At 36.8% G+C, this 21,953-nt stretch overlaps 2 protein-coding genes across 6 annotated transcripts; one reads left to right on the top strand and one right to left on the bottom strand.

Annotated features, from left to right (window-relative positions):
- Positions 1-1,401: 1,401 nt before the first annotated feature.
- On the bottom strand, positions 1,402-7,330 carry bmi1b (bmi1 polycomb ring finger oncogene 1b). 4 transcript variants are annotated; one of them, XM_048162920.1, is made up of 10 exons: positions 6,942-7,330; positions 4,061-4,192; positions 3,815-3,911; positions 3,560-3,615; positions 3,281-3,331; positions 3,084-3,192; positions 2,857-2,899; positions 2,659-2,757; positions 2,472-2,552; positions 1,402-2,380 (listed from the first exon to the last, which is right to left on the bottom strand). In XM_048162920.1, exons 2-10 carry the CDS (start codon positions 4,176-4,178, stop codon positions 2,048-2,050), a joined length of 987 nt encoding a protein of 328 aa, XP_048018877.1. In that variant the 5' UTR covers positions 4,179-4,192; positions 6,942-7,330; the 3' UTR covers positions 1,402-2,047. The 4 variants fall into 4 exon arrangements, with proteins under 4 accessions (XP_048018877.1, XP_048018880.1, XP_048018879.1 ...); XM_048162923.1 differs by lacking the exon at positions 6,942-7,330 and adding an exon at positions 4,879-4,897; XM_048162922.1 differs by lacking the exon at positions 6,942-7,330 and adding an exon at positions 4,688-4,822.
- dnajc1 (DnaJ (Hsp40) homolog, subfamily C, member 1) lies at positions 4,486-20,008 on the top strand. Of its 2 annotated transcripts, none has more exons than XM_048162919.1 (12): positions 4,486-4,632; positions 13,192-13,293; positions 13,419-13,465; positions 16,095-16,260; positions 16,372-16,469; positions 16,559-16,649; positions 16,753-16,840; positions 16,958-17,121; positions 17,201-17,320; positions 18,609-18,657; positions 18,796-19,247; positions 19,557-20,008. In XM_048162919.1, the coding sequence occupies exons 1-12, from the start codon at positions 4,501-4,503 to the stop codon at positions 19,623-19,625; spliced, it is 1,578 nt and encodes a 525-aa protein (XP_048018876.1). In that variant the 5' UTR covers positions 4,486-4,500; the 3' UTR covers positions 19,626-20,008. The 2 variants fall into 2 exon arrangements, with proteins under 2 accessions (XP_048018876.1, XP_048018875.1); XM_048162918.1 differs by lacking the exon at positions 4,486-4,632 and adding an exon at positions 11,647-12,094.
- Positions 20,009-21,953: the final 1,945 nt, after the last annotated feature.

Raw genomic sequence — 21,953 nt, 5'->3', positions numbered from 1 at the left:
TTATTTTAATATGAAATGCTACGCAGAAAAATCAGTAGGCCTGTGTATTGACTTTAAAGGGTAGGCCATATGTAGTCTTGTTTATGTTTGTCAAACAGTGCCGAACTATAATAAATCGAGTACAATCATGAACATCTCCGACTGAAAATTATCCTTCGTATGACATTATTTGTCTTTACATCTAGTACTATTTCTCTTTGAATTTTGTTCTTTTCAATTGTCAGTATTATTAAATTAACAAGGCAAAACTCAAAAGGTTCAACTACATTTAAACAGAGACACTGATTGAGGCTTTGCGTCTCGGATATTATCCAAACAAGTTTACACATCGATGAATTAGCAATAAATTCAATTTATGACTTTCAAAAGATTTTAACAAAGCTAATCGTATTTTACTGAACTTTTCCTTTGTTTCTTTTTATATAAATACATTTAAAACTAAATGTTTTTAATAAAGATAGATAATAGTGTTCAACATAAACTAAATTGTCATAAGCCGCTAATTCTGACAGAATACCTGCGAGAATATTCAAGAAAGCGCTTAGGACAGGAGCTAAATAATTAATAGGCCTAGATATTTATTAATACATTTTATAATAAACAGTATTTATTCGGAGATCGTTAGGTTTGGCCTATCGGTTAAGATAATTAAGCCTAGGAACTATTTTAATTACGTGAACGAAATAGAAGATTTACATAAATATGTACAGCCTAAAGTGTGGACCTGTCCGGTGATGGTCCGACATTCATGTCGGCCTAAATGAGGTCAATGAGAGCGATCTGCACGGACAAGAACTGGACCAAACAAACTAGCTAGGCTAACGTTACCTTACAACAGGTAGGCCTACAACTAAAGGTTTATTGAGAGATTTGTTACGGCTGGACATAACTAGACCTTTTATAAAATATTGAACCTACTTTATACAGTCAAAGCTAATAAGCTAGCAAATATAACAGCCGTATTTCTCATTGTCATTACTGGCCGACTATTTATTTGTTGTTTTTATTTAATTTTTGTCTCTAACGGGACAATACTCTTGTAAGCTCGTATTTTTGTAGTTTACACCCCAGGCCATTTCTGTTGTTTGAACATTATGGATTATTGATCAGACTGACAGGGGTCAAACCACAAAGACTTCCGGCTCTGAACTGTGAAAATTAGGCCTATATTTCACGGCATAGCTAGTAGGAAACTATTCGCCCACAAATGTCGCAGTTTTAACCATTAAATATTGTTTTAAACCATTTATATAGTAAAAATACATAAAAGTAGTTGTCAAACAGCTTCCTTTGATCTGAGAACGTAATTTATTCAAGGCCGAAGCAAGTTCTTGACGCAGAATAGGCCTGTCTTGTAAACAAAGTCACGGGAGATTTGTTTTATAAAGTCCACACACTGTATTTGGTAATAAAAAAAAAAGTAAAATGTTTATTTAGACAAAGTAAATAACAAATAACCGCTTGAACAGAATTGAAGAGCAAGAACGCTATAAATTGAGAAATGGGCCTATCACGCGAGGATTGAAGACTGTTTCTATTCTCGCGTGATACTACATTTCTTAAGTTATATAACGAGCACATACGTATCAGATTTTTTAAATTACAGTTTCTGGGTTTATCCAAAACAATACTGATGCTGCATTTCTGTCCTTTGCAAATTTACTGGCTGGTGTTACACATTTCAGCCGAATAAAATCAATACAATCTGGATAAACATTCCGCGTGCCGCCATGTATTTTATTGGAGACTTCGTAGACAAGGAAATGATTTATATACATATGTTCTAATCTAAAAGAACAAGACAGATTTTATAAAAACACCTAGATACATTCTCCTTCTTGCAGAGTTTCCCTCCAGTACTCTTCACAATATTAGTTATGCAATTAATACAAAATATAACACAAACAATGCTGTGTTACAAAGTTTTCACACATGGTGACAAAACAAATATATTTAAAAATGATATAAAAGAGGTGGTTTATAAAGAAAGCATCTACATCACAGCTCTGTTTGCATGGGGTTGATGGCTTTGGCATCCATAAGCAAGTCATCCAAGAGAGTTGGAACCATTATGAGAGGTTTTGCAGACTTTGCTGCTGAACGGAGTTTGGCCATTGTGGCCCACTTTGGCAGAGACTCCATTAACAGTGGAGATATGGGGGAAGTTGGGATGTGGAGACTGGACAGGGGTGCTTGGGCTGGGCAGAGAAGAGGATGTCGAGGGGGCGGCAGCAGCAGCAGTCGGGCTGTTTGGTTTGTCACTGCTGGAATCACTTTCTGTATCAGGCCTTCTGCCACCGGTCATTTCATCCCTTGGGCTGCTCAGCTTCATTTTTTTGCAACCAGGCCGGACTCTGTACTTTAATGGCAAGGGCCCGTTCTGTAAAATATCAACAGGTTATCTAAATAGTCAGACTAAAATGTAATAAAACAGTACAGTACGTTAAATATCTCAGATTTAATACTCCTACCCTTCTCCATGTGTAGATATAAGCAATATCCATAAGAGTATAATAATCTTTCAATGGCTCATCTTCATACATAACTTCAATCTGAAAAAAAAGAAAGAATCTCATTTAAACAAGCTGAATTTGTCAATATATAAAAGGTGTTGAAAGGAGACAAAACCTCTTATAAAGTGAATGCAAACAAGATTACCTGAAAGGTACATGGAATATCCATTTTACTTCTGAGAAATTTTCTGAGATGCATTACTGTCATAGCTGCAGGGCATTGTAAGTACCGCTTTACATTCACCTAGAAAAATTAGTCCATTACAGAAATTCAGTAAGTATAGTCCAAACTGACTCAAAGAGACTTGTTCTTAGATATTTCATTTATTAAGAAATTAATTACCTCTTTTGTGGTATCCTTTTCTTCTCCATCTTTACTATCGAACCTGATCATTTTAAAAGAAAATAATGAATGCAATGTCGAACTAATACTATAAACTTCACCTATGGTGTATGGCCTACTACTTCTATATGACTTTTACTATTTTTTTAAATTACTATTTCATTGTCAATATCATAAGGAACATGAAAGTGATCTCTAATAAGGAGCTTATATTGAACTGAACCTACTTGTTGTGATCAAAAAACTCAATGGACAGACTGATGATCTCATCATCAGCAATGATTCTCTTGTCTTCATCTGCCACTTCTCCTCTGTCTTCATTAGACCCATTAGTAGCTGAAGGGCAGATAAATAATTACAACATGTAGATAAAAAAACAAGACTACTGAATTAAAATATCACAATGTCCTTCTTAACGTTTTACCATCAACTGATGGATGCTCCGCATAAAAATCCCTCCTTCGTTTCATCTCATCTGAGGAACAAAAGCACAATGAACACTTATCAGCATTATTTTTTAAAGTTTTTTTCTCTCTCAGAAGTGAGTTATATTGCTATGACAACTTAACAAAATCTAAAAAAAAAAAAAAAAATATTGCTCAGTCCTAGTCACATCAGGACCTTTTGACAGAAGTTATGTGATGTCCAACCCCTTCAGAAACTAAATTAATAAATATGCCTATAATTAAAATAATTAACTTACTTTTGAACAGACCAGGCACCAGCTTGTAAACAATGTCCTGAAGAGTCTTATCTGACCTGAAACATATACAAGCATTTTTGAGGGGTTACTATTGGTCCCTTCATTCATTCATTCATTCATTCATTAACAGAAATTCAAAGCTTTACAGGATTTTCCAAAAGTAGCAGCAACATGGATATTTAACCTACTGAAATAAAAAATATGGTAATCAGAAATAAAATATTGAATTAACATACACATAATCCCTGGCATTACCTGATGTTGAGGAGGGGTTTTGTTTTATGAACTTGGACATCACAAATAGGACAGTATTTGCTGGTCTCCAGATACCTCACAATGCACATTTTGCAAACTGTAAAAACAACAGACGACAAATTAATTATATGCTATCAATTAAATGCAGTTTGAGCAATGCCGGACAAAGCAACGCATAAAATATTTTTTTTTAAAAAGAATATTTTAATAATAATAGCTATAGATTATGACAGATTTCGGACTTACATGAATGCAAGCACTCGACAATGGTGGTCGCGTCAATGAAGTATCCTCCACATAAAACGCACATCAAATGAGGATTGAGCTCCGTTATCTTGATTCTTGTTGTTCGGTGCATTGTCATGTGAGTTCGCCGACCTGACAACCAAAAAAGACACTAATTAGCCTAATATTTAGTCATAATTAACAGCTCAAGTCTGGTTACTAGGTTAGATGGTCAACTTGCACTTAAAGCGAACAAAAATGCGACCAAGACAGACAACATACACGTTTAACATGTAACCCGACAATTGACAACTCACATGAATTGGTGTTATTCTAAATTAATATCGCCTTCGGCTAAACTCATTGGCATTCCAGGGAAGAGTCCGCACACTATTTGAAATGTTTTTTATTTATATTTGCAGGGATGCGCGCGCACGCACAGGTGAGAGTGAAAGCCGAAAATGCCCAGGCTTACAGTTGCTATGACGACGGGTTGTAATTGGCATTGTGCCAGTCAAACGGAGCCGCATACCTCGCATGATTCACAGATGCTCCAGATCATTACACATGATCATAAATTCAACCATTTAACGGTAAAACGCTATCACTTCCTCTCGACCACTGTGTTTCTCGCTAAAAAAAACATACCGCTACTTGAACGTGGCTGCCATTTTGCTAGACAGCCCCGTGTCCAAGCGAGTTCGCTCTCATGAGGCTGCGACCTGTGGTCCGCACACTATTGTTGAAGAAGCAGTTATCACTATCACGTAAACACGTCGTACAACCACCATTTCAGCACGCATCGCTTCCAAATGTGATAGAGAATACATCTTCCCTGCCTTTCCGATGTCTTCAATGAGGCACACAGTCAACGGAAGCTCGAGAGCTCGCGCCTGTGAGTGAGCCCGCCGTCTCTCGACTGAGATATTAGGCTATGTGGGGTTAGTTCAAACATGACTAATTTTCATGGAAATTAGCTACCAATATCCCGTAACTGCTAATGTTCAATTATAAACCTTCCCAATAATGCAGTGTACTGAATCCCAACACGATAAATACAGTAAAATCAATTTAGACTATCAACATTAGGCACAGACAAACCTTTAAATAGTTGCCCAGTAACTGGGAAAACATCTTGCTAAAGACATTAAAGGCTACTACAATCTTATAAGTGCTAGCAACAACTTAATACAGAACGTAATACCATTCAAAAGAGTGCTGAACAACACTTTGCATTTTAGTCAGTGACAAAACAATTTTCAGTAACAGAGTATTTTTGTACTTTTAGTCCTTCATTAAGTAACAACTGTCTTTAAGGACTAAGTATTATTTTACATTAGTAAACGTAGATTACGAGGATTAGCTAACGAAACAAAGTGGTTATTAAGGTGCAGCGAAGGCTAAAAAAAACAGTTGTGCTTGAACTGTTGGCCTATCCATTTCTCAAGCTTGACAAATAAACTCACAAGACTAATATGTGCTTTAGTAATGATATTCAAACTGTACTATGATTCGTATCTGATAGCACATTGCACTTGAAAACGGAACAAATGTGTTTTTGTTTTTTTTTTCTGTGAGAAAAGAACAGAGTCTAGGTCAAGAAGTAACTGCAGTTACAGTAAATCTGACTGTTTAGCGTATACTGCAGATAACAGAGTCATACCTTCATATTCATAATTACAATAATGTTTTACTGTCAGAAAGAATAGGCTATAGCAAGCACTAAAAATATTTTATAATTTGGCTATGAAATACAGATATTTGCGGTGTGGCAAAATTTGTGGAAAAAAAAATATATATAGGCCTAGGCCTATAAGATTAATAAATAGCAGTAGTCTATAGGCACAGCATATATGCGGAAGGCCAGACAATGCAAACAACAGTAGCCCACATTGACGGCTTACTAATCATTTAAATAGCCTATGGCCAGAAAAAAATAATTATTTGGCATTGAACTTTGGTAGAGAACTATCAATTAAGTTCGAGTTAACAGCCAATGTTAGATTATAATGTTTAGCTATTCCTTCCTTAAATGGAGTTATCAAAAACATTTTTATGAACTTGTGACACATCGGAGGTGAGTCACATGTTTAGTTAACAATTGACTGATTAAAAAATATATTTTATCAGACTAACGAAAAAGACATTTAAATATAAAATCTTAGAATTAGGACTCTTATCCTATACTCTGTCCAAAAAAAGAAAAAAAAAAGATGTTCAGTCTGACGTGTGAGGTCACGTACGCTGCACAAGATCGAGATAATGTTTTACAATATTTTTTAAAAGCCCAATACAAAACACCCAATTCAGTGACAAATAAACAACAGTGAACACGCTTGAAAATATATTTACTCTGAAGTTAAGCACCTCAAAATACTGGTATTTCGTGTGTTAGTACAGCCTATAGGATGAGGTACCCATCAAATACGCATATGAATTTAAGTTAATAAAATTAATCGACGACATTAAAACGCGGTAAAGTAAATTTTTCCTAAATATACACTCTCTAGACTACTCAATTCTATAAAATAAGAGAGCAAATGATTGGTTTTAGAGCGAGAAGAAATGGATGAAAGTGGCCACCCGTTAACACCTGACCCAACTCGCCTGTTCTTCAGCGCGCGCCGACTTTTTAGGATATAAACAACACTTGAAGAGAACAATATACTTTAATTTTACAAAGATGCCATACTCGTTGACGTGCACATTGTGTTAACATATGTCACTGGTTGCGTTTCATAAAACAACGTGAGAAAACTTAAATGAAATTCGTATGAGAAACGATCACAGATGGGTACAAGAGGCAACATTGTTAGTACTCTCTTGTCTCCGAAGAGGGAAAAAGAAAACAAAATCAGAAAAGCTCGTGACTCCGCTCTTTTGTACATTCAAGCGTACATACCCAGTATATTCCCGATGGTTTCCTAGCTTTGTTGTGGTAGACAATGAAACTTGAGAGTCGATCAGCAAAAAATGAATGCTACTGAAGCGGCCATCTTGGAATGAGCTGCAGACGCTGTCAATGGCTCTAACGTACCACTACCGTGCTCATTGTGGCCTTCTTGCGCAATTGCATATAGGTTACCGTAGCTCACTCTTCGCAGACACTTTCCGATTTGATTCACAGATACGTCCACAGATCCCGGTCATAGATGGTAAATTCCAGAGGCGTACTTCTCCCGCACGGCGATCTGAAAAACACAGTGTGTCTGATGGTTCAGTGCGAACTGACACAGTCCCCAAAATGGCTTAGTTCGACCGCCCCACTCCATCACGTGATCTCATTCCTTACGGGTAGCCTGGGAATTAGTAGTGGGGTATATCATCAATAGGGTAGGGTACCCCTCTGACGGATCATGTCTTTGTCAAAGAGCAAAACCCCTCGCCAAGCCATGTAGTTTGGTCGGAATGGTTATAGACAATAAGCGATGAACTAACTTCCAAGGAAGCTGCAGGCTATCTTTATTTTCACGCAAATAATAAAGCTCAAATGCAAAAGAAGCACAAGAGTTATTTTGAAAATGTCACATATAGGCTTCTTTTCTTTTTTTTTTTTCTTTTTTTTTTATGGCATCATAAAAGTTATGCAACAGGAATCGCTCAAAAATCTTTTTCAACGCACGGTGATTTTTTAAATGTAAAATTAACATTTTAATGGCCAAATTATATGGTAGCCTACTTAGTGCATTGTTGTGTAACTGCTCAATACATGCATTCAAAAATATTTTATTTCACTGCCTTTATACATTTATTTAAACCAGTAAAGCAAATAATCGAATTTAGTTGGCTATTCACATTCCTAATTTTTGGTTAAATTTTTAGATAGATTTAACATGTAGCTACTCAGAAAATTATGGGCTTTCTGATTAGAAGTAGAATTAGTTAGGCGCCTCACACGCCAGGATAATGACTTTTAATGATTTATTCTCACTCACTTTCACACAGGTTACAGTAAAGTTATGTCTCACAAAAGAAAAGTCGGGTGGTGATTAGTAATTGTCCTCTTGATGTGAATATCGTTGTTTAACGGTCACAGAAGGGCACATATGTATTCTTTACAGTTCTTGCAATATTTTACCATACAGCTTAACCTACAATAGTATATGTGGGCTACACAATAGTATATGTGGGCTACACTTAAATTCTGAACTCATTGTCTTAAAAGAAACATTGAAGGAAAGGCGTTTCTAAGCAACGGCTTGTTTTATTAAATTAACATGCATAGGCTAGCCTACTTTATTTACCACTCCTTACTTTGTTGTGTTTAGTTAAAGATTTATCAGTTTAAACAAAAAGATTTTAACGCAAAATTTTGCGTTTACAAATTCTACAGACCGTTTGCGCAGTTACCTTTTCGTGTAACAGTTCAGATCACACATAAATTTTCAGATAGTCAGTGAAATTGTGATCGCGCATCGGTGTGCGCATTCACGTGTAGCCTATAGTAGGTTTGGTGTTTTTTCTCTTCGCGCTGGACTGTCTTTTCGGGCACTGCGTTCAGCTGCAAACCACACGCGCAGCCTGCTGCCATGACGTCAGCTGCTCTAATACAGGCACTTCAGCGAAAACAAAGAAGCTCAGCATGCTGGCGGAAACCCGAGGCACTTTAGCGTTAACCGTACCGGGTTCTGCAAAACGTAAAGCTTCTTCTGTTACCACGTACCGTACCAGCTCCACGTGGCTATAATAACAATACATAATAATAATAAAACAGGCCATTAGCTGCATCAATCGAATTGGTCAGGATAAGCCAAATGTAATTCCAGCGACAAGCGTAATTTTCTCTCAAGGATACCGATTATTTCTTTATTCCGGCTGCAGATGTGACTCGTCAAAATGGCCGTATCTCAATGGCCTAGCGGGTGTTAACGCAGCACGAAGTCTTGAAGAACTCAAGAGAGATTGTCTGATGTTATTCCCTAGGACATACTGAAGTTTTTGACAACTCTTAAGTGCCTATAGGCATCATGTGAAACTATTCAAATATTAAAAAAAAAAAAAGAAAAAGAAAAGAAAAGAAAAGAAAAGAATGAAAGAAAGAAAAGCGAAAAAAAGAAGTGAAGTGAATGTGTTGCACGCTTTACCCATTCCTTACGCGATTAAGCTACTCAAATGTAGACCCGAATCTTATTTAGACCACACATAGGCCTAGATAAAAACATTTTAAAGCACGAGCGCTTTCATCTGGTCGGTTATTCGTTCTTCATCTTAGCACATGAAGACAATTATAGCGACTTGTTATAAAATATAACTGACAAATAAAATGAGCAGATCACTCAAAAACGCCTGTCTTATCTATATTGGCTTAACGTTTAATGGCTGTATTGATTATTGATTGTTTACTGATCCCACAAAATTGATCTGTGGAATGGGAGCTGGCGGTCAGGATTTACAGATAAAGGCGCTTTGAGTTTGTACTAAATAACTTCTTTGATGGTCTAAATCGAATGATGACGATTTCATAAACATGAATATTGTTCCATTATTATGTTAGGCTATAAGCGAATGAAGCATAATGTGTGGACAAAAAGGTCAGACATCAGTGTGTGATAATATTAGGCTACTAGTTTAACATTTCAAACAATTGTATGTTAAAATGTTAAATGTATTTGCGTTGAATGTCAAATAAGTCAATGAGCCTGTTTGCATTTTTCCTTGTGTAGGCTAGAGCCTAAAGCGTAGGTTATACATCCGCGTATCGTTCATATAGTCAATTTTTCAGTGTTAATATTCTGTTCAGATTTTATCTGAATGATTCGTGCCGCATCTTATCGGCTTAATGTGTATTTTCTCTGCTCATTAATAATAGCCCATTAAAGTTTCCCCTTCCTTTTCGATACTGCCATTCTGTTTAGAAAGAACGTAAGAAAAAAAATCAAATAATTGATTATAGGTTATAGGCTATAGGCGATTGACTCACTGGAGTGGAAATATTCCCAGGTCAACTTTCCAAGTGCAAAAATATACAAGTGAGAAGGTTTGTAATTCTGATGCATTTAAGAAAATTCATTAACTCACACAAACACAAAAGAAAATGCTTTTTTTTTAATAAAATAAAAAATATAAAAACTGAAAATCAAATAAATTGTAGGCCTAACTGTTAACAGATCACTAAAATGGGCTATGGCCCAGTAAAAAAATGTATTTTTTTATTTCCTATTTAATTCGAGTCTATTTGGTAAATATCGTGCTTTTGGCTTTCGCGCTTTGATTGATTTACGTATAGTCTAATATTTTTAATCAAGGCGATGGCAACATTGCCATGCTTTCTTTAGTGTTTTAAATGAATGCAGACTATTTTGCATGCATGCCTACTTTGCAAATTTATTCCACTACCTAATTTGGTGTCACGTGGTTTGAACCTCAAGCTGTTGCTCTAACTGGATATTTTAATTGCGCACTGGTAACAAAATGATACATCAGACTTCCCCAGTCACAGGTTATTGCGTCCTTCCCTAAGTTGACACCACTGGTCAGTGCCGCCTCAAGGACAAGAGTTTAACAAACAAAGAAAATGGCTAAATTAAAGATTCCATTAAACTAAAAGAAAAATATAGCCTAGATGCAGCCTATTTTGTTTCAGATTTCCGTTGTTACTAAAAAAGGCCAACCCAAGACACGTTTGGAGATATCCGTAACTATAGCGCAACGACGCCCTCAAGAGTTTCTAGATTATAGAAGTGTAAATGAGATTTTTTTTTTTCTTTTTAAAAAGTTTTCTCAAAAGAATGTTACAGAATTGAATATGTTTGCGCATGTCGTAAATGCACTAATTATCAAATCAATATAAAACAATGATTCCGTTAGGCTAATTGAAAAAAGGCCTAAAAATGACAACAATAATAATAATAAATTATAGGGGGAAAAAGACTTGCATTTATTGTAGGCCAGGTAGGCTACCACTCAAAAAAGGATGATTAAATATAGCTCGTTATTTCGTAGGCCTATGGGCTATTTTAAAATTGATTTTTAAAAGATTTTGTTTAGTAGGCTACTCTCTACTTTTAAAGATATGAAGTCTAACTAAGCTTTATAGCTTAACTAACATCTCAAATACTCACTCAAATATTCTCTTTTTCACAAAATCAAAAACTATTACCATGGCGCTATTGAGATATCATGTAATGAGTCATGCTTATGTTAAACCAAGAGCCTTATTGCTGCCAGATGAACAGTTTTAATCAAATGGACTTTCATCTGAACTTCATGGCCCTTGCAGTTGCTGTCGAAAAGAAACGGGGTTAATGTACCATTGAGACGGGATGAATAGTTCAAAATGTTGCGATGTTAATGTCACAAAATTGAGACCAACGATAGAAATGAGATTATTAGGTTAAGAACAACTAATAGCGTTATATGGGTTGAATCATTCTTTCATATCTCTCCAATCATAAAAGAAATAGTGGCCTTACAGTTTCTTCTTGTGACATCACTTCTTTTACAAGGGATTAAACAAACAAACAAAAAAGACAAAAGAGAGATAATATTATAGACATGGGAAAGCCTGCCTGCACTGGAACGAACGAGGCCGAGATAAGTTACTCTTTTTTGGGTGTGTGTGTATGGGGAACAACACTGCTGCGCATCTACCGGGATACATAATGCTCACTTGATACTATTATAAAATAATCTATACCTGAAAAATTGAGATGACAGGGGTCCTGAAAGTACTCTCATGGTAAGAATGGACATGACGCACCATGTCACTACTGAAGCTTTCATGCTTATTGGCTCGCGCTGTGGCGGCTGCATGTGAAACGTGTGTACGTACAGCAGGCTGAGCTCAAGCTATGGGCCTGTCTGAGCCAAAGGACGGCAAGTTATGCTAAAGGCGTCTCGAAAACGGGGTTTCCGAATGGATAGTGGGTGTTAAACCTTAACAAACATATAAAACCTTCTGCAATGGCTTTGCCCGGGATCCTTACGTTGGTGTTGTTCTCCGGGCTGTTCGTTATTCAGCCATTGCCAACATTAGCATGGGACGCAGACCTGGAGCTTTTCGATCTAGTGGAGGAAATCCCCCAAACCTTCTACGAGTTCCTCTCGGTTAATCAGGTAAGAACAGTTTGATGTAATTCAAATTTGTCACGCCTTTAACTCAAACGGCCTCGGTAAATGCACTTAACTTGAACCTATATTGCAGCGCACCGACGTCGATTTATCGCAGTGTCGCCTCCAAAGTTTACAGTGATTGTATTCTTATCAACGTAACCCAACCCATTAGCCGAATAGCTCTCTTCAGCCCCACTATTATGTCTCCAGACTCAGGGTAGCGATAGACGGGCTCTGCCTCCTGAAGAACCTGGATATCGGTGGCCATTGACAAAGAAACCTCCGGGCTGTGGGCCTATACACATGACGTGTCATTACTGAGGGCACGAATCGTTTTATCGTCCTGGTTTAATTTCGCCATTTAGTTGCTAAGTGGTATTTGATGCATTGAAGATCCCGAGCTTTTATTATCATAACCGCTACATGTAAAAAAAACAACAACAGCACTGGCGTTTGGTTTCACTTTCTTTCCTAACGTTTCAACCGTGATTCTTATATATGAGGAATTGGGGATAAATAAAACAAAAGCCGCTGCTATACCTGTACCTTGCAGGAATTCGCGGACAGTGCATTTAGAAGAAAATTAATAATGCTAATTCTCTGCTAAAAGGATTGTAGCTCTGTTTTGGAACATGGTAACGTTAGCTAGTTTCCAGCTGGTCTAAGATGGTTATTAGCTAGTACAGGCTGGTAAAACAGCTACAATGCTTCAAAAACCAGCTTAACCTCACTGGTATGAACAGCTGGTAGCTGTTGTTAGTCCAAAACAGTGTACCAGATACAGCTGCCAGTTTATGCTGCATATTCCAGTTGCTATTGCCGACATTAAAGTATGTTTAGTGGTAGTAATTCTATTCTACATGTAGGAAATTAGATGATGTTGCAGCTTTTATTGCTAGTAACTGTTAATAATTTCTGCCTGAAAAACCAAAGGCAATCCAATCACACAGTCTATACTACCAAAATGATCATATGTGATGATTTAATTTTTAAACAAACATGTACTGCAATGTAGTCTCAGAGTATTGTGTTTCTGACTCTTGTAAATATTGGCAATTAAGTGTTTATGATCTTAATGTTCCCGATTCTGTTTTTGACAGGATGCATCCTCTTCTGAGATCAGGAAGGCATATAGAAAGCTCTCACTTACATTACATCCCGATAAAAACAAAGATGAAAATGCAGAAAACCAGTTTCGACAGGTAGGAGTTTTGTTAAGCCTGAATGAAAGTACTCTTTGGCTTAATGTAGATCATGTTTGCTTCTGTACACCTTTTGGAATTCAGTTTATTACATTTGAAATATCTTCTTTGTCATCTCTTACTAGTTAGTTGCCATTTATGAAGTTCTCAAGGATGAGGAAAGAAGACAAAGGTGAGATTCTCATGATTTGTTTCTTTGTTCATCCTACACCACTGGTTCTCAAACTGTGGTAATTTTATTTGTGCAGGTCCTAAAAAAGGTCATAAAAGCCTTAAAGGTGCCCTAGGACCAGTTCTTACAAGATGTAATATAAGTCTAATGTGTCCCCTGAATGTGTCTTTGAAGTTTCAGCTCAAAATACCCCATAGATTAAAAAAAAAAAAAAAATTAACTGCCTATTTTGTGGCATCATTAACTATGCAGCGCGATTCAGCGCGCGGCCCCTTTAAATTGCCCACTCCCTGCCCCCCCGAGCTCTCGACTATAATACAGTGCATTTACAAAGTTCACACAGCTAATATAACCCTCAAATGGATCTTTACAAGATGTTCGTCATGCATGCTGCATGCATGCTTCAAATCATGTGAGTATAGTATTTATTTGAGTGTTTACATTTGATTCTGAATGAGTTTGATAGTGCTCCGTGGCTAAAGCTAACATTACACACTGTTGGAGAGATTTATAAAGAATGAAGTTGTGTTTATGAATTATACAGACTGCAAGTGTTTAAAAATGAAAATAGCGACAGCTCTCTTGTCTCCGTGAATACAGTAAGAAACGATGGTAACTTTAACCACATTTAACAGTACATTAGCAACATGCTAATGAAACATTTAAAAAGACAATTTACAAATATCACTTAAAATATCATGATATGATGGATCATGTCAGTTATTATTGCTCCATCTGCCATTTTTCGCTATTGTTCTTGTTTGCTTACCTAGTCTGATGATTCAGCTGTGTACAGCTCCAGACGTTAATACTGGCTGCCCTTGTGTAATGCCCCGATCATGGGCTGGCATATGCAAATATTGGGGGCGTACATATTAATGATCCCGACTGTTACGTAACAGTCTGTGTTATGTTGAGATTCGCCTGTTCTTCGAAGGTCTTTTTAAACAAATGAGATTTAAACAAGGAGGAAACAATGGAGTTTGAGACTCACTGTATGTCATTTCCATGTACTGAACTCTTGTTGTTCAACTATGCCAAGGTAAATTCAATTTGATTCTAGGGCACCTTTAAATGTGATTTAAAAACCTAGCAGATAAACTACTCATACTCGCCCTCATGTCAGAACACAAATTAAGATATTTTTGAAGAAATCTGAGGGTTTCTGAACACATAGGCAGCAATGTCATTACTAACTTTCTGGGCCTTGAAAGGTGCAAAGACATCATTAAAATAGTCCACGTGACAGTGGTTCAACCTTAATGTTATGAAGCGGCGAGAATACATTTTTGTGTGCAAAAAAATAAAGAAACAGACAATTTAAACGATTATTTTCAACAACTTCTCTTTCCTGTCAGTCTCCTATGCTGTTGATGTTGTACAACAGCATATTTTTATTTTGCAAAAAGTAATCTCGACCGCTTCATAACATTAAAGGATTAGTTCACTTCAGAATTAAAATTTCCTGAAAATTTACTCACCCTCATCCAAGATGTTCATGCCTTTCTTTATTCAGTCAAAAAGAAATTAAGGTTTTTGAGGAAAGCATTCTAGGATTTTTCTCCCTATAGTTGACTTCAGTGGGGTACACCGGGTGGAAGGTCCAAATTGCAGTTTCAGTGTATCCCACGACGATCCCAGATGAGAAATAAGGGAAAAAGGACGATTGTTTTGCTAGAAAAAAAAAAAAAAAAAAAGATATACTTTTGAACCACAAATGCTCCTCTTGCACTGCTCTGCGATCTACCAGAAAGGTCACGCGTGACATAAAAACTCCATCTTATTTTCTCCTTCAACTTCAAAATCGTCCGACATTGGTTTTACTTTTTTTTTTGTAAAGGGCGTTTGGCTTAGTCTTTGCACATTCGCTTTGTAGACACTGGATCTGTACTTTCACCTATGTCACACGTGACCTTTTTGATGTAATTACGTCATGTGTGGCGGATCGCAGAGCAGTGCAAGATGAGCATTTGTGGTTTAAAAAGTATATACATTTTTATTTTTTTAGAAAATGACCAATCATTTCACTAGATAAGACCCTTATTCCTTGTCTGGGATTGTGTAGAGTGCTTTGAAGCTGCACTGAAACTGCAATTTGGACCTTCCACCTGTTGTGCCCTACTGAAGTCTACCATATGGAGGAAAAAAAAAAAAAATTCAGTTTATTTTCAACTGAAGAAACAAATACATGAACATCTTGGATGAATCCTTTTAGGTTGAACCACTTTAGTCACATGGACTATTTTAGCGATGTCTTGACTTCGTTTCTGGGCCTTGAAAGGTGCAATGACATTGCTGCCTTTGTGTGGTTCAGTAACCCTCGGATTTCATCAAAAATATCTTAATTTGTGTTCCGAAGATGAACGAAGGTCTTACAGGTTTGGAATTACATGAGGGTGAGTAATTAATGACAGAATTTTAATTTTTGGGTGAACTAACCCTTAAAGAATCAGGATATATAATAGAGATGAAAGAGGATCATCAATAATTTGACATTATGCCCTTGAGTAAGATACCAAACCACAGTTTGCACCAGTATGACTGTGACTAGGGTCTATAATCTGTGTATTACATTTGCTAAAGTCTTTTAAAATAGATTTTACATAGTAGGTTCATACTACATTCACAGATATGACGACATCCTGGTTAATGGGCTGCCAGATTGGAGACAGCCTGTCTTCTACTATCGACGTGTTAGGAAGATGAGTAATGGAGAGTTGGGCTTCCTTCTCTTCCTCATTCTGACCGTGGGTCACTATGCAGTTATATGGTCCATCTACCTTGAGAAGCAGTTGGTAAGTGATGAATTGTTTGTATAGCAGAGTTGTCGTCGTGTAATGGTATCTGAAATACTAAATTTACTTGAGCATGCCCAGTGATAGCTGCTATGTCTTAATTCTTCTCAGGATGAACTTCTGAGCAGGAAGAAGAGAGAGAAGAAGAAGAAGCAAAGCAGTAAGATAACAGAAGAGATTAAGTCCTTGGGACAGGACAAAAACGACAGGTAACCCAATAACTCCAGATGCTTTATTAAAGAAGAAGAAATTTTGACCCTGCTGGTCAGACTTATAAATCTTTGCTTCCTTTTTGTAGATCTGACAGGCCACACTGGCATGACATTTTGCCTCTTAAATTAAGCATCTGGTTGTACTATTCAGTGAAGTCACTCCCTCATATCATACAGGTACTGTTCCACCAGATTTGAGGCTTTTTAAATGTGTTTTCAAAAGAGACACTCAGAAAATTCAAGCAGACATCTGTAATCATGACTCTATGTTATATTTTAGGATGTGAAGCAGTATTATAAAGATTATAAGGAAATGAAAGTAAAAGAGAAGGAGGCAGAGGCTCTGGCAGAACAGGAAATGCAGCCGAGTAAGATCATGATAACAGTTATACGTTGCACACTGACCTCTGTACATAATTAGTAGGATTCAGTTGTGACTATGTGACACTTAATAATATGTGATACTGGCCGATCTTGCTCTGCAGAAGAAAAACGTCCCAAGGTGAAGAAACCTAAAGTGGAGTTTCCAGTCTATGAACCCAGTACAAATGCTGCTTTTGTGCCATCATATGATCTGGGAACATCTATTGAAGACATTGAAGATCAAATGGATGACTGGTTAGAAGACAAAAAACAGCAGAAGAAGAAAGTAAGTTTTTGTCTCTGTTGAAAGAATGCTGATTTAAAATGTAAGTATTGCATAAACCAATGGCTGGTGATGGTTGTAGGTTCACGAGTGGACGGATGAGGATCTTAGCCAGCTTTCCCGCTGTATGGCCAAGTTTCCTGGTGGAACGCCAGGCCGGTGGGAGAAGATTGCACATGAGTTAGGCAGATCAGTGTCTGAGGTGAGTCTAATTAGTATAGTTATGACTAGTAGTCGACCAATAGCTGGGATTATGCTGATAGACAATATCAAACTTGCATAATGATGGAAATTGCATTATTTACTGCATAAAATTGATTTAAAAATTTGTTAAATAAATGTATATAAAAACAATTTTGTGCATTGTAAAGTCCCCCTGTGGTAAAAAAAAAATGTTTTTAATGTTGTTTATATGCCTATGTGGTGTTTTTAATGTGCTTTCAGACAAACTATGTGCAAATTCATATGTCAACACCATTGCTGAGTATTTTCTCTTTAAAACTGCAGTGATCTAAAAATGCAGTTTGAAATCGCCGGTGTTTCTGACATCACAAACTACCTTGTAACCAATCACATCAACGTGCTGGAGGGCTTTAGCATATCATTAACTATGACCGCTCTGAAGCAGGGGAGTCTAAAAAGAAGCAGGTTATGCCAGTGTATTTTTCTGTTGATATGAAAAATCAGGTACATTTAGCTATATGGTGAGTGAATTATGTATATTATGTATAATACAATGTTAAGATGAACTATATGCCATTCTCCACTGAAGTTCTAAGTTGTTCAATGCATGTATAAGAATGCTTATTTTTAGAGGACAGCTGACTGATGAGTTCGCTGAGAAGGCGAATGGGAACATGGTTTGTGTAACATTAGCAACACATTATTAGCTGTTTGATAACATCAAGCCAAAGGCTAATCATATCAATTACCGTTATGTGTCCGACGTTGAAAACAACGATACCATTGTGCAGCGTTTACCTCAGTAAGTTGACCAAGTGGATCTCATAGCTTGTGTGAGTGAGTGGAGGCGGGGCTAATTAGCATATTCATAGATCCACATATACTAAATGAAGCAAGGGTGTAGCTACATTCAAGCTATTTTAAGGCATGAAGAAATTGTTTTCATTTTTTCACTGGAAAAAAACATTTAAATGTGTCACTTTGATGATCAAAGATGAGTTTTAAGAGATAAAATTATTGACTACAGGGGGACTGTAAATTGTAGATAGCAGCGTCTCCGGACTGTTTCGTTTGGTTCAAATACACTACCATTCAAAAGTTTAGAGCAGAAATTAATACTTTAGTTTAGCATGAAAGCATTAAATTGATCAAAAAAACATTTACAATGTTACTGATGATTTCTATTTCAAATAAATGCTGTTCTTTTGAACTGTAGATGTGAATGAAGAGCCACTGAAATCAATAATGGTTTGGTTTTATAAACAGAAAAGGTCTTGTTAAAATAAAAAAAAATCTTTTCAATACAGGTGACTGCAAAAGTGAAGCAAGTCAAAGACTGTGTCACTAATACATCAGGTAAACAGCTTGTTTGTTAAAAGATTTTGAATAAAATTCCACTTGCCATGTACCATTTATCATCTACTGTGATATGTTATCAAGCATATCTGTCAAAACATTTACTCATGTCTCTCTCCACTTTGTCTCTGTTTCTAGGGTTGGTGAAGCTTTCTGAGCTGAAGGGTGGTGCAGTGATGGGAAAGAGCTCAAGAGCTGTCACAGTGCCTGACAGTCTGATGACCCAGAGAGAGGAGCCCTTAGAGCAGCAGCAGCAGCCGGAGGATTCGGCAGAGCCTGTTGGAGCAGAGGACTCGGAGAGCAAAGCACTCAGAAGGAGGACAAAAAAGTCTGCACCCGGGAGCACTGGAACTGGAGCAGCGGAGGAGAGGCTGAAAGGACGCAGACAAAGAGACTTTGACCCCACAGCTGTGGATGACGACAGTGAAGATGAGAAGAAGCCATCGGCCTCCAAAGAAAAACCCAGTGCTGCTGATGATGTCTGGACACAGAACCAGCAGAAGCTCTTGGAGCTGGCCTTACAGCAATACCCACGTGGCACCACTGAACGCTGGGACAAGATCGCTAAGGTGGTGCCTGGAAAGACCAAGGTGAGCATCAACTTTCTCACTTAGAGTCATTGGAAAATTCATTTAAATTGGACTTATTTATATTTCAACTTTTTTTAATGCATAATGTTGCTGTTTGAGCGTGATAAAGGGAAAATAGGTGCTGCAACAATGTAAAATATGTATAAAAAAAAAAAAAAAAAAAAGAGCTTTTTGAACATTCAAGCATGAAAACTTATTCAAGTAGACTTTGGTTTAAAGAGGACCTATTATGCCCTTTTACAATGTTTACCTGCATATAAAAGCTGGATTTTGATCTTAGTTGTTGAATTGATTCTTTGTCCTATTCAGGAGGAGTGCATGTCCCGTTATAAACTCCTGGCGGAGCTGATTCTGAAACGGAAGCAGTCCAAAAGCTGACTCCTGGTCTCAAGTATTTCACCGTACCTCTCACCTGCTTGTTATGTGCCTTAATGCAACCTTATGTCCTGTTGTCAGACTATGTGTCATGTTCAGCAGAGCCTGAAACGTCAGCATTAACTATTGGAGAGATCCAAACTGCACATTTAAAGGTTTTATTTATTTTAGAATCTATTTCAGATTATTGGCTCGTTTGTTTCTCTATGCAACAAGTTCATTTGAGGAGCAGAAGAGACACATTTTAATTTTTATTTTCCCCGTATTTTGAAACTTTTTTTTTTTCTTCTTCTTTTTTTTTTTTTTTTTCCCCCAGAAGCATGTGTTGTGCTGTAATCTGTTTTGGTCATTTGTTAAAACATAAAGTATTTGCATACAATAATTAAGTTGTCAGTCTCTCATGTGGTCATTATTATGCTTCAGCACATATTGACTATCTTGAGGAGTATGAAAGAGTTGTCCTTATATATTGCCATGCTGTAGATTTAGATTCAATCAAAATTATTTCTCGGTCCAAGACATTTAAACAACATTGTGCTTCCTGTACATCAAAAGATCTGCAAGTATTTGAAAAGATTGCAAGATTTGAAAATATCACCTTCATCATCAACCTTAACCAAATGACAGTGAATCAGACTTTCTCAAACAACTATAGATGAGTGGAATTACTTTACCTCTTATGTAGGCAAACTGATGAAAGTATTGTGATTAACTTCATTTATTGTGCAAAAGTATTTTAAATATTCCTATCCCTTAATATTTCTAATGTCCATTTCCATAATGAATTAGTTCAGGGTCTAAAGTCATTAAAGGTGCTAAAGAGGATCTTTTCGTCGACTGAAAAAACCAAAGACTGTTAGTGAGTTTTTGAAATGAGCGCATGCGTAAGAACAACCCCCCCTCCTTCACAGCTCATTTCGAGGGAACACCTCCCAAAACTCGTGCACGAGTAACGGAACACAAGTGTTTGTTTACCACCGGCATTCGCTGTGTCGTGTTAGTGGATTCATTATATCGGACTCACCGCAAGTAACTCATAATCTGCAGTTGTTACTGCATGATTGCATGCGGCGCCTGTGGAGTGTGGAAAGTTACTGGAGCGCGTCTCTCACAAGGAACGTCATGGCAGTGATTGACAAGCCAGAGGGCCAATCGTTTACCCGATGATCGCGTAAACGATTGGCTGATGTTTTTAAGGCCCTACCTCGTGCACAGATGATGTATATTAATATTATTCCTTTCAGTGCACCTAATAAATAGTCTTTTATCAGTTAGTAAAGACAGTTTCAAGTAATATTGCAAAAATGTATAAAACAAAACATCCTCTTTAGCACCTTTAACTCGACTAGGAAGTTGAGGCTACAAAATGGAAGAATAACCTCATTTAAAAAAGGGAAAGAGGGGATGTTATAGTTTTTTTTAAATACAATTACAGTATGTACAGCTTTGAGACATTGGTGAACACTGCAATTGAAGATGCTATTTTCAAATGTTGCATTTTCATGTTGTTGCCTATGCCAGTAATGTAGGGCTTTAATAATGTAATGATAATGTATAGTATTTTTATGAAATACACAAACTTAAGATAAATTGCATTTGCAAATTGCAATTTTCGTTTTATAAAATGCAGCTTTTCTGATTATAGAAATATCTTAAATATTTCAAATTTTTGACATAGATCATCTTTTGAGTGGAAAAAGACATGTTCTGAAAATGGAATAGGTAATAGTTGGTGATGATAGCCATTTGCACAGGGCAGCAAATTTCTCTAAAATCAGTATTAGAATATTATGCTCCTTTTAAGAAGTTTTTTGGGAATCCATTTGATCAGATTCTTAAAGGGATAGTTCACCCAAAAATGAAAATTCTGTCATCATTTACTCACCCTCAAGTTGTTCCAAACCTGTATAAATTTCTTTTTTCTGCTGTACACAAAGGAAGATATTTATAAGAATGTTTAATAACCAAACAGCTTTCACCCCCCCTTGACTACCATGGTAGAAAAAAAAAAACTATCTGCTTGGTAACAATCATTATTCCAAATATCTTCCTTTGTGTACAGCAGAACAGAAATTTATACAGGTTGAGGGTGAGTAAATGACAGAATTTTCATGAACTATCTCTTTAATCTGTTATTTGATTTCATATCTTACATGTTCTTATCTATGCCACACACACACACACACACTTCTCTATCGGACACAAAGAGGCCGTAATATTACTACATGACAACAGCAGACAACACGTAAACACTTGTTGTACAGTCACAAATGTTTTTCAGACTTGGAGGAGGAATATATATTTTTGACATGCAAAGTGGAATCATTTCGA

The sequence above is a fragment of the Megalobrama amblycephala genome, linkage group LG17, assembly GCF_018812025.1.
Source record: "Megalobrama amblycephala isolate DHTTF-2021 linkage group LG17, ASM1881202v1, whole genome shotgun sequence".
Taxonomy (NCBI): domain Eukaryota; kingdom Metazoa; phylum Chordata; class Actinopteri; order Cypriniformes; family Xenocyprididae; genus Megalobrama; species Megalobrama amblycephala.
This window is presented reverse-complemented; position numbering and strand designations above follow the sequence as displayed.

What these genes read in the sequence shown, in the direction of transcription:
- bmi1b (XM_048162920.1), bottom strand. Translation starts at nt 4,178, where the DNA reads ATGACAATGCACCGAACAACAAGAATCAAGATAACGGAGCTCAATCCT. An exon ending in AAAAGGATACCACAAAAGAG is followed by an intron (nt 2,758 to 2,856) that starts GTAATTAATTTC and finishes TAATTTTTCTAG; the next exon opens with GTGAATGTAAAGCGGTACTT. An exon ending in ATATTCCATGTACCTTTCAG is followed by an intron (nt 2,553 to 2,658) that starts GTAATCTTGTTT and finishes CTTTTTTTTCAG; the next exon opens with ATTGAAGTTATGTATGAAGA.
- dnajc1 (XM_048162918.1), top strand. Translation starts at nt 11,942, where the DNA reads ATGGCTTTGCCCGGGATCCTTACGTTGGTGTTGTTCTCCGGGCTGTTC. An exon ending in AGTTCCTCTCGGTTAATCAG is followed by an intron (nt 12,095 to 13,191) that starts GTAAGAACAGTT and finishes TGTTTTTGACAG; the next exon opens with GATGCATCCTCTTCTGAGAT. An exon ending in TAGGCAGATCAGTGTCTGAG is followed by an intron (nt 17,321 to 18,608) that starts GTGAGTCTAATT and finishes TTTTCAATACAG; the next exon opens with GTGACTGCAAAAGTGAAGCA.